Genomic DNA, 12,282 nt, shown 5'->3' on the forward strand with positions numbered 1-12,282 from the left:
CCAGGTTCATGCTACCTTTTTGTTTAGTGTAGCTTAGGGTTTCATTTATGCTTATGTAACTTTCAAACAGATATTATATTTATTTCTCACATCAGTTTTCTAAATCCAAATGATAGTGGCTCATGACTTTTATTACCAGTCCTTGGGATAGTTGTATTGAATTCTCTTGCAGTGTTTATTAAATATATTGCTGATTTCTCAGTTTGGTAGTAACTTATACTGTTTGGCTTACTTAGCTGGTTGGGTTAGGTACCATCACGACTTAGTGAGATTTATTATCGTGACAAGTATCTATGCATATATATTCCTATATGTATTGCATGGTATGAACCTTATACCAAATTCTATCTTGGATTAAGTTACCACCTAATGATAAGTAGACTCGACCATATATTTCATGCTTTCAGCCACAAATCCAGAATCAAAGACAAAGTAAAGATACTTGAGCTTAAATTCGAGTAAAAATTTCACATATGAACAATTGAGCTCCCTGCTTTTCAATTTTATAGCTCATGTTTCAATTTACAACCAACTAGCCCAAAAATAATAGGCTAAGATTCAACATTCAACACCAATAGGTTCTAGAAATTATTATTTGATTTTTAAAAAAGATTGCTCAAGCTTTTAAGTTAATTTTCGAATCAGTAACTGTGACTCAAATATTAGTTCAACAAACCAAATCCATTTGGATGGTGAAAATTAAATTTTTAACAAGCTTAAACATGTGGGGTTTAAATTTTGAATTTGATTTTGTGAGAAATTTGGAGTGGGTGTTATTTTGACTTGTTAGAAATAGTATAAGGAGGTTGTATATAAAATTTGAAGTCATTTAATGGAGATTTGGACTGGTTTTGAACAAGAATTGCAACTAAAAATCGTGGAAGAAGTCGTCTACAGACGCTTGTATAAAGGTGCATACAAGTGTATAACAGTGTATAAGATGTGTTTGTACACTCAATACAAGTATTATACAAGATTATACATAATTATACAGAAAACTGACTTCGTCTTCTTCCTTGCGTCTTTTCTAAAATTTAACTCAAATCTTGCTCAAATCTACTCCAAATCACTTCAAATTTAAATTTTGCACTCCTTTTGATATTTTCAATCAATTGGAACAACATCCAATCCAAATAACTAACAAACTCAAAATATTCTATTTTCGAAAGCAAAGCTTTGAATGGCCTTCAATGGTGGACTTCTACTCTTCAATTTTCCTACATTGCAACCAGGTGACACAAGGTAAGAAGCAGCAATGGCGGACGGCCCTTTGAAACATATGTAGAAGATATGAGAAGAAGAGAGAGTGAAAGCAATGGTTGTGAGAACATATATTTAACTCCATAGCTTTTAGTAAACAATGGTTGTAAGAACACAGGTTTTGAATTGCTAGTGATTTCAAAATATGTACAATATGGACTAGGTTGGATAAAACTTAAAAACATGGGCCATTTTTTGTTATGGTGTGAAGTCATATGTATTTTCTTGTAATTATTTTATGGGTGCCTTTTATGTTATGTCAGCGTTTGATTTTTTTTCTTCTAGACATTAGCGTTTATCTTTTCTTCTAGACATCGATTTGTGCTACAATTTCTATAGTTGTGCTCCATGTCACTCATAGAAGTTCATGTCATGTTTACTCTGGATATTGAAGTTTATAGTATTAAAGTTGTACATAATGATAATTGATGTAAAAATACATAAGTACTGATTTTGTTATATTAAATAAAAGATATATATCATTCACTTTAATGCTTTGTTGCTTTGGTGCATGTAGCATATGTCGATAACTATGTTCCTGAAAAGTGTAAGATAGTTTTGAATGAAAATTACGATGTGTACGGCAACTAGCTCAGCTATCTTGTTCCTGTTGTGCGAGCATGCGAGCAAAGGGAGTCATAACCAACATAGATGTGCAAAGGTTTGCTCCAAACATACAAACTTAATGAAAAACATCAGAGAAGGGAAAATACAACAATAAACAGAGGGTGGTTGTTAGTATGTCACTCACTCGAGGGTTGAGCCTTTTGGGCTATCAAGATACACGGGATGAGGCTGCCTGGCTGACAGAACCAAAAAAATATATAAGGGGAAAGAAAAGAAAAAGAGTGCAGCACACCTTGCCCAAAAGGTTTAGAAGAAAAATACAGAAAATCTTGATATCAAAAAAAAATACTCAACCGACTGAGACTAGTCAAGGTTGGAAAAGCTGAATGAGAATTTGCAGAAGCAAAGACCGTTCATAGCAGTAGTCATTTAAAGATGAAAGCGCAATGAATCAAAGTACAGTGAGATAGATTGCTGCATTTCTATATTTGAACAAGACTCTTCAAATCCAGACATGAGTTCTTTCACAGTAACCCTCATTGGATGTGGACCATAATAAAAGACTCAAGAATATCTTGATATCTTGTAAATTCTATGGTGTCCGTCCAGTGTGGACAGTAGGACTATTCAATTATTTAGCTCCTAAGATACAAAAGCAAGTATATCATACACGAATAAGTTTATGTAATAACAGTTGGGGCAGAACGGCCAGTGTATTCCTGCATTTTCGATAGCTTAAGAGCAACCTCCACCTGTAACAAGATATATCTCATTTACCGAAAACACCAAAATATAAAATAAAAAGAAGATGGTGGATAACAAACATTAACTTTTCTCCAACATTACTTACCAGTGGAGCAAGTGCTTCCTGAGAATCTCTTCCAATCTTGGATGAATCCTTCTCGTACTGCTCAATGTACAGACGGATAGTAGCACCTTCCGAGCCAGTTCCAGAGAGACGGAAAACCTAGCACAGTCCAAAGGGTGGATAAGTAAAACACGAAAAGATCATGACCATATGCACCCAAAAAGAGTTAATTCTTTCGGTAAAAAGAAATGAACTCAGAACAGAATTTGAATCCCCAGTTATCTGTGTATATTTTTCATATTCCCATGCACAACAGCTTTTAATTCACATATTCTAAATACTGCTAGAGCAGGAGAGATCCCTTACCAATCGTGATCCATCTTCAAATAGATATCTGATACCCTGATGCTTTGAGACCGAACCATCAACTGGGTCCTTGTACTCAAATTCATCAGCATGAACAACACTTGAAACATCTGAATGGATTCCCTTTATAATCCTGTATGGGAAATTATCTCGAGGTCAAGTATTACACAAAGAAACGTCACAGCAATAGAATCAATTCTGTTCTAGAAAAAGTGCCTACATGACAGTACGACACATTTTAACGTGGCCACCTTGAAAACTCACAAAAAGGCCCCCGAGACAAAATCCAAGCAAAATTTATTTTCTACTGACATTGCAAGTAATATGACTGGTAACATGGTAAATACCAATCGCATTACAAAAAGCAAGCATGCCACATATTCAACCTCAAACTGCACTGGCTCGGATGATGAAAATCTAACAGATAGAGGTCGGGATCTCACATTCTTCTAATTATAAAAGGAGGCATCAACTGTTTGTGTGACGTTTCTTGTTTTTTTGGCGAAAACCTGAAACTATCACAATCTTGAACAAATTATACACGCAAAAAAGACATGCTTTCTGAATTTGGGTTACAGGGTACAACAGATCAAACTTCTAGCTTAAAAAACATCCATCGCAATAAGAAGCTCTCCTTTTTTTTTTGGTTGTTGTGATTAGTAGCATCAAAGTACTGTGATAATGCAACATGAGTTGGTAATAAGAAAATTTTTGATGTATCTAGCATGAAAATCAGGTATAAAATTTATGAATTCAGAAAACTAGAGAAGTGATCAAGCAACTAGGAGTATTATTCAAGCCTAGCTCTTAAGATCAGCAGTGGGGCTCTATAGATGAAAATGAAAAAAACTACCAAAAGCATGCCAAGCTGGCGAGCTGCCAATATCAAAAATGGATCTCAATAAACCAGGCAAAAAAAAGCCACCATTAAGCAGAACCTCTAAAGCGGAAGAACAACCATGACAAAACTTGACAGACATGGAATCTCAAATAGAGATTAAACTATTCCTGGTCCAAAGGTACAGCTAAATTTGAATAGGATGAACCTACCACAAACTAAAATATGGCCCCTTGCCCCATAGAATTGGTTTGGCTGCACCCTAAATCAATTGAAAGCTTATTAATTTAACTCATCCCATTTCATTTATTTGGGCACAGGAGATTGTGAACCAACTGGGCAACAATTTCCATTGGTTGATTCTAAATATCACCTCTTCGGAAACAAAAACACTCAAGTTCCTAATATGCAAGGATATTATATGGGAGAAGGGAGGTGTGGGGCTTCAAGGAAAGACCAAATAATGCAAATGCTGCCCACATGTAATTAATAGATTTATTCATCCTTTTCATGGCAAGTACATGGATTGACATAGTGGTAGATTATGTTTATGCCGATCCAACATAATGAATATACTAAAGACAGTCAAGCATTTGACTCGATGGCCACAGGCATGAGCCAAGCGATTCAAAAGTTAAAACTCTGGCTCTAAAGTCATCCTGCCAGTCAGAAGAACACTTGATGAAATAATGGAAGGCATGCCGAAGATTACGATTTGGGATAGAAAATTCTCCTTTACTTCCTACTACGGAAGGATTTCAGTTTGTCGGAAGGAGTCATAGATAGATCTACAGGGGTAAGGGGCAAACAATCCTCTCCCAAACGACACAGCAGGTCTCTATTAAATAATAGCACTTAAAAAATTAAAAGAAAAAAATAAAAGAAAAGAAAAACAAACACACAAATACAGTAATGGCCTTTTTTGCTGTATTCTGCCTCCTTCCTGTTAAAGGTGCTGCGATTGTCAAACTAAGCTAGAAATAAAAGGCCTTAGCTCTAACGTCATCCTGGCAATTAGAACACCTGACGGAATCGTGGAAGGCATGCAGAAGATCACAATTTGGTGTAGAAAATTCTCCTGTACTTCCTACTACAAAAGGATTTCAGTTTGTGAAGAGGAGTCAGATAGATATATGGCAGTACGGGCAAAAATCCATCTCCCAAATGACACCTCAGATCTCTATTAAATAAAGGAGTAGCGCAGGTCTTTTTATTGATGTATTCTGCCTCCTCCATATTATAGTACATCCACAGTTCATACATGCTATCTATAACTGCTCCAAGTGTCATTGGGTGCACCGGATCAGTCTAAAATCTGATGTTGTAACTACTGTTCAAGGAAGACCTACTACCTTGTGTTTAAGCTAGTAACTTCTGGAATTTCGCATAAAAAGGATGGACATCCTCAAAATACAAAGATAAGGAAATAGAGATATATGATGAGTGGAAAATTGCATAATCATGCTTTAGAAACCTTGGGTATTCCAGAGAGAAACTTGAAACTAAAAGGATAGCTTACTTGTTAACTTCATCAAGGGAAGATTGCAGCTTCACTAAATGAGCCATGAGCTCCTTTGCAGCACCAGCATCAACATTCTAGAAGAAACAAAAGAAATTGGTTGACATGTTTTAAGTTAAGCAGACATAGAAAAGCTCATTTTACAGTAAACAGGGAACTATTAAGCAAAAACCTCGTAGTCATATCGAGTGTAATAGTGACGTCCATAGGTTGCCCAATGTTGGCGAACGATATCTTCAACAGTCACAAGGTTACCTCCCCCAAGGTTGTCCTTATTTTTATAGGCAAGGATAGATAACCAAGCCAAAACAGCCCATATTCCATCTTTCTCTCGAATATGGTCTGAGCCTGTGAAGACATAATTGAAAAGATTTATTGCCTTAATATGTCCAATTATATTGTCCAACCTATTTTTATCAATTTGATACAAGAATCAAGTCAAGAAATCCAACCAGTTCCAAAACTTTCTTCTCCACAAATTGAACACATTCCAGCATCCATTAAGTTACCAAAAAATTTCCAACCAGTGGGTACCTTAACAAAGAAATGATAATCAGAATGCTGAAGCAGTAAAGGCAGATATGGAAAACTTAAAAACCAGCACTCCCTCAACCCTCCACTAACAAAAGAAAAATAAATAACATTTAAATGCCAATGGAGCAACATAGTACCTCAAAGAATTTCAAGTTCAGATGTTTAGCAACAACATCAAGAGCAGCAGATGTGGGCATACTCCTGTAGAAAGGATAGCATTGCATCACATTAAACTCTGACATATTTCATCACAAGATGAATAACTCTTAAATAGAAATCTTAACAACACAACAACCATATAAAGCTACAATCCAAAAAAAAAAAAGCGATACGGACCTGGCAACTCCTTTCAATCCTCCAGAAAAGTAAGGAATTGCTTCTACAGCATTGGCAGCAATGATAGCAACAGAATCAGAAGGAGTCACAAAGAACCTATCTCAACAAACAAAGGAAACAACAAAAATTATGATGCAATTTTAAGCAAGTAATACTAGTAGTTCAAAGAAAATCAACAAGATGGTACCTTTTCCCCAGGACCATGTTACGGTCCCCATCTCCATCAGCAGCTGCCCCAAATTCTGGTGGATTGGGTTCGGAATGCGTTTTAGACAATCCCATACGTGCAACTAACTCCTTTGCGTATGTCAGATTGGGATCAGGATGACCTCCACCAAAATCCTCCTATTAAATTAATCATACATATCATAGAAAGAAAAAAGAAATCATAAAATATAGCTTAGAAAAAAAACAGAAAGCCAAACATTTTAATGAAAGAAAGGTCACAATGCAAGGAAAACGAGAAGACCTTAGGAACACAATTTACTAGAGAGCTTTCATTTGCACCAAGCTCCTCAACAAAGATACGTTTTGCATGAACTCCAGCAACACCGTGAAGTGCATCATAGCTACAGTGTGCAGAGATGTGAGTACCTAGCAGATACTCCTAGCACGAAAAGGAATTGACAGAGGAATGTACATCAAAGAGGTGTCCATCGTGCATACCAGAAACTAAAATTTGGAGAAGAGAGCAACTTCTGGATAGATGGGAAGTCAAATATTGACCTGGAAACAGATTTGCCATGTCAAATATTGAGTTAGAAAAGAAACTATTACTATAAAATGAATAACCATATGAAAGGTAATAAAGATGAAAGTTAGCTTCAGAAAAAAATCCAACGACAAATGCATGAAGCAATATCAGTTTTCTAAGTGTTCAGTAAACAAACTCTATACACATCACAAAGACCTTAAAAATTGGAAAGGAATGGCACTCAAAATTCAGAAATAGCTGAATTAGTGCCTTTGCAAGAAAATTGTTGATCGGCCTTTCCATATTAAAGGACATATTAAATGTATAAGCATTACTTGACATATATCCCAACTGAAAGAAGAAAGACATTTATTTTTGCACATAAGAGAAAGATTCATACTTCAACAATTTCAGATAGTCACTAGTTGAATCAAAAACATCCACGTCAAATTTCCCCTCTGGACCCTCAAAGCTGGAGACACCTGTTGTAGATATGTCCACCTACATTCAAGTTGGGCGATATCAGAAAGTTACTGCATCAATTAAATTAAGAACTTCAGCAAAATGTAATAGGGAAGGAGTACATCTTACATCAGGCAGGCCCTCGGCAATCAAGTAGTCCTTTATTGTTGTGGTGTTCTCATAGATCTTGTTTGTTATACCTTCTGGTGCAGGTCCACCATTTTCCATGTTGTACTTAATTCCAAAATCCTGCAGGTGAATACATGTGAGAAACTATACTCTTCAGGAAGAGCTAGCAAACTCGAATTGCTTTTTTTCCTTTTATTCAATTGATGCCACCAGAACAAAATTCACTTGAGGATATTCAAAGTACACCAAGATATTTTAAACACTCTAATAGGTATCCAAACAAGATAGTCTAAACACTCTAACAAGCATTCTAAACAATCTGTAGGATATTCCACAACTATCTTATCTTCGTAAAGCATTTTCCCACCGCCGGTCTTCTCTAAATAAAACATGCTTCAAGGCCAATAGTTATTTCAAAGGCATTCCAAACTCTCCAATTGGTATTCTAAATAAACTGAAAGGACCCAAAACATTTTATCAACCATACTGTATTCCCGACTGCCACATTTGTCCTCTGAATAATAAAAACACGTATAGAAGGCTGTATTTACATGTCCTGTTTGGAATGCCCCCCCCCCCCCCCCAAAGCCCCCCTCCCGATAAAAGATAAAAATTAAAGAAAGCTAACTCCTTAAAAAATACAAAACAGGACATGTAAGTTTTGGTTTTCATGTTTAATGTCAGATAGATATCTAGGCCAAACAAGCAATAATAGAACCCATTCTTTATCAAAAACAGGAAGCAAACTAATTGTACTAATGTCTAATAATACATCCTTAAAGCTAAAGTAATGATTTTGCTCTCAGTACATAGCATGATTTTTCAGGTCTCGCAAGAGTACAATTAGTCATAGCAAAAGCAAGGCACAAGACAAACAGTGAAAAGAAAATCCAAAATTCTACTTTTCAACAGTGGATCAAACATGGGCTCAATAAAGGACCATAAAATCAGTTAAATCCTAAAATAGAAATTAAAAACCTTACAACTCAACAATCGGTTATCACACGTTGTTGGAGCAAGAAAGCATCAAAAGCAACAACTGATTAAGAAAAAATTGCCAATACTACCTCATGAGGGCCACCTGGGTTGTGACTTGCTGTCAATATAAATGCCCCAGTAGCTTTAGAACCCTGTATTATGATTTATTAAGTTAAAAGATACTAGAATCAAGTAAAACCATATCACATAACAGGAAAGGGAAATATGAATAAAGCAATTTGAGGTAGCTCTAGAAGCAAAGCACTTACATCAGCCCCGACTCTCTCACGAACAACAGCTGATACGGCAGGAGTGGACAAAAGTCCATTTTGACCAATCCAAACACGTCTAACTCCATTTGCTGCTGCCATTTTTGTAATGATCTGCAATGAACAAGACCAAATCGGTTATAGTCTGAATTATATCCTTCAATTAAGCACCCAATATTCATCAGTACAGGGAGCGTAACCATTAAGCAAGTTAGGCATGGGGCCTCCATAGGAACATGAAAAACGAAAATAATTCTGTTTTGGTTTCAGAATGTCCCCTATGCATTAGAGAGAAGAATTTCACGGTATTATTGATTGTGTTAAAGCAAACAAACAACACAAAATAAAGAATTTCATTGGAAAAACTGGATCAATAGTACCTGGATGGCATCCTTCGAATAGTAGCGGCCATCACCAGAAACCACAAGCGTAGCACCTGCACGCACAAAAGTGCGATTAGAAGAGGATATATATCTATCAACAATTCCATTACATGCAAGAAATGTAGAGGATTCATCCAGAAATGGAAAATTTAAAATTCCATACCTTTAACTCTGTCAGCTCCAAGGGCATTGAATGTTGCCTGAACAAAATTTTGCAAGTAATGAGGTTGTATGAAGACCTTCACCTGAAACAGTCCATCCAACTTCATGTAAGACTCAAAAGTCAAAGCCATTAAAATAACAGTGCAGAATCAAGCAAAGACACTCCACATAGGCTGAAGATCATGCGGAACTACTGATTAGAAGTGCAGGTTATTCATAAGTGAGCTTAACTACAATTTAAACTACCAGCCTTGCAAATATTCAAACAAAATGCAGAAAGAGTTGCAAAGAAGACAAACATAACGCATAATTAAACTACGGTTCCAGCTGTCTCTGGGAGAATCATAAATGTTAAAGGCATCCACCCTTACAGAAATGTAAAGGACAAAAGATTAGCTACAAGCCAATTGGTTAAGGCGGTACAGTTTAAGAACATCACTATAACTTCTTGGGGATCCGGAATTGCGTGCCTGTGTGTGTTTCCTTTTTTTAATCCCACCCACTCCCTCTTAGTACATCGAACTAGTCAGAGATAGTTTTGTTGGGATCAAAATAACATGGTGCATGCGGAAGCTGATAATACAAACTTTTTAGACAATAAGTGAGATGAGAGAGAAAAATATACTAAACTAGGTATAATAATTTAATATGGCTTGGTCAATTGACTTACATATGATGAAACTATTATAAAAATAAAAAAAAAAATAAAAATAAAAATAAAAAAAAAATATCGAGAGAAAAATCTCCCCCTAAACAAAACTCTTTGAAAGAGTGGATATTTTTTGTTGTTAATGTTGTTATTTGAGAAGGAAGCCTCAATTTATAGAAGTGCAAAACTTCTCTTACGATAAAAAGATAAAGCATAGGAAGGAGATTTAATCCTTTTAGGAGTCTTTTTCCCTTCCTTCAAGAAAAAGAGTCCTAATAGATTAGAAATTCAGGGCAAAATCTTAACAATTCTACCCTTGGCCTGAATTTTCTTGACAAAGCTTGATTCGCCTTCTTCACGTAATTTTTATCATTGCTGCTTGCCATGATTAAAAATAGGTATAGGTGGAAAGATCTTGGTATTGGTCAAAAGAAGCCCGAGAATAAGCTAAAAGGAGCTCACACGTTAAGAATAAGCATGAGTCAAAACTGACATTGGTTAAAAGAAGCTCATGCGTTAAAAAAAGCATGAGTTAAAACTAGCATTGGAGCTCAAGCGTTACAAGTAGGAATGGCTAAACTGGCATTGGTTAAAAGGAGTCCAAATATGTGTTAAAAAGAGTTTTTTTTCTATAAAAGATGCAACAGCAGGGGTTCTGAATATTTGTGATTGTAATTTATCTCCACGTGTATCATCACGTTCAAACTTTTGGATAAATCTTCATTATCGTCCAATTAGTTGCGGCTTGATTTGAACCCGCCTGAATCTATCTTCGGTCTTGCTTCGAACCATTGACTCTGAACCATTGGCTCTAATATCACTTGTTGGTATTGAAATAACATGGTGAAATACCATTAAGCTAACACCTCTCGCCGGGAATTACGTTTCGTTGACATATCAGCAATCTTATTGGTGGGTTATGAATACTCCCTCAATCCCAAATTGATCAGTATTTTTAGCTTAGAAAAAATGAATATGAGCAATTCACAGATGGGAAGAAATCACCAATTTTTTGTTTGCCTCCGCTGGGATCTAAAACTCTAGATTAATTTTTCAAAAATAGGATTCTTATTTTAGAAAATTACACACAAAGTAGTATATACATTTCCTTTTTTCCATCACATACAACTGAATCTGATATCTAATGAACGTGTGCAAGTTTAGGTCTAGACCTTCCCAAGAATAAAGTAAGAATTCCTTACTTGATCTAATTTAAGTAGCTTAATTTACGTCCAAAGATGAATGCACGAGGACAAAGTTGATGAGATGCAGGCGAATAATATTAGCTTGTACACAAGGAGGACCAAATCAACTTTGAAAATCAAAGAGGATTATTTTACATCAAAATTTCAAATTATTCACAGAGGAGGCACTCGTTACATGATTTGATATTTTCATTCCATTACTACAAGGCCCATTCACTTGTAATTTATCCCTTAGATCTATATCTGCTGATTACAAGTTTTATGCATTAATACAAACTTAAAGAAAAAGATAAAAAGAAAATGCAAGCAAATGCAAAGGAAAGCGGATCGAACTCAACAGCGAAGAGATCAGGAAAAGAAACTCAAAACTGATCAAAGCAGCTGAAAATTTCACAGATTCGGCGAACAGGAAAGGAGATAAAACCGTGCTTCTACAGAAATCACCGCGAAAATGTGGCAAAATTGATGAAACTGTTGAAATCTTACAACGAAACGAACTTTTTGTTTGAATTTGATTTAGCTTAATTCATTTGAGGTATACCTTCTTCCGGAGACCTGAAGTACCAGGCTTCTGACCTTCGAACGGCGTAGTCTCGACGCGAGTGATCTTGAACATCACCATTTTCGTCACTGGAAAAATTAATCAACAGTACACAGAATCAGCCAAAAAAAAAGAGAATTCACACAGAAAGAGGCACACGCAGTTCCATCTGCATTGCATACATGTATATAGACAGAACTGTAGAGAGAGAGGGAGGCTTACATCTGAAGGTAGGGGACGATGAATGAGAGAAGGACGTGTGTGTGAGGCGTTTGAGAAGAGAGTGAATGACTAATATACACACAAATAAGGCAGAGGGAAAAAATAAAATGAAAAAAAAAATACTGTAGTAATGAGAAAACAGAGGTAAGGTAGGATATTCTGTGGGTCTTTTTTATTCTCTCTGATTTTTGAGATCGTCCGTAATTATGGGATGAAATAGCTTCGGCAAGAATAGAAATGCTAAATAGAATTGTAATAACCATTAAACATCCTCAAGAATGCCGTTTTCTACTCCTCTCTTTTCTTTTTCAAGTTAAAATATTATCTTTTTTACGAGAAGTAAAATTCGAAAAGTTAAAA

General features: G+C 35.8%; 1 protein-coding gene across 1 annotated transcript; it reads right to left on the reverse strand.

The window, feature by feature from the left end:
- Positions 1–2,226: 2,226 nt before the first annotated feature.
- LOC109236830 (phosphoglucomutase, cytoplasmic) lies at positions 2,227–12,032 on the reverse strand. The gene is made up of 19 exons (XM_019403063.1): positions 11,923–12,032; positions 11,701–11,789; positions 9,307–9,388; positions 9,141–9,196; positions 8,761–8,874; positions 8,581–8,643; positions 7,514–7,633; positions 7,323–7,423; positions 6,895–6,954; positions 6,698–6,797; positions 6,416–6,573; positions 6,229–6,324; positions 6,030–6,093; positions 5,811–5,892; positions 5,531–5,706; positions 5,359–5,435; positions 3,002–3,134; positions 2,678–2,794; positions 2,227–2,579 (listed from the first exon to the last, which is right to left on the reverse strand). The coding sequence occupies exons 2-19, from the start codon at positions 11,779–11,781 to the stop codon at positions 2,508–2,510; spliced, it is 1,752 nt and encodes a 583-aa protein (XP_019258608.1). The 5' UTR covers positions 11,782–11,789; positions 11,923–12,032; the 3' UTR covers positions 2,227–2,507.
- Between the last annotated feature and the right edge of the window lie 250 nt (positions 12,033–12,282).

The sequence above is a fragment of the Nicotiana attenuata genome, unplaced genomic scaffold (assembly GCF_001879085.1).
Source record: "Nicotiana attenuata strain UT unplaced genomic scaffold, NIATTr2, whole genome shotgun sequence".
Classification (NCBI taxonomy): Eukaryota; Viridiplantae; Streptophyta; class Magnoliopsida; order Solanales; family Solanaceae; genus Nicotiana; species Nicotiana attenuata.

Coding starts and splice junctions, on each gene's coding strand:
- LOC109236830 (XM_019403063.1), bottom strand. CDS start 11,781: ATGGTGATGTTCAAGATCACTCGCGTCGAGACTACGCCGTTCGAAGGT. Junction 9,389..11,700: donor CTTCAGGTCTCCGGAAGAAG/GTATACCTCAAA, acceptor GGACTGTTTCAG/GTGAAGGTCTTCATACAACC. Junction 7,424..7,513: donor TTGCCGAGGGCCTGCCTGAT/GTAAGATGTACT, acceptor ACTTGAATGTAG/GTGGACATATCTACAACAGG.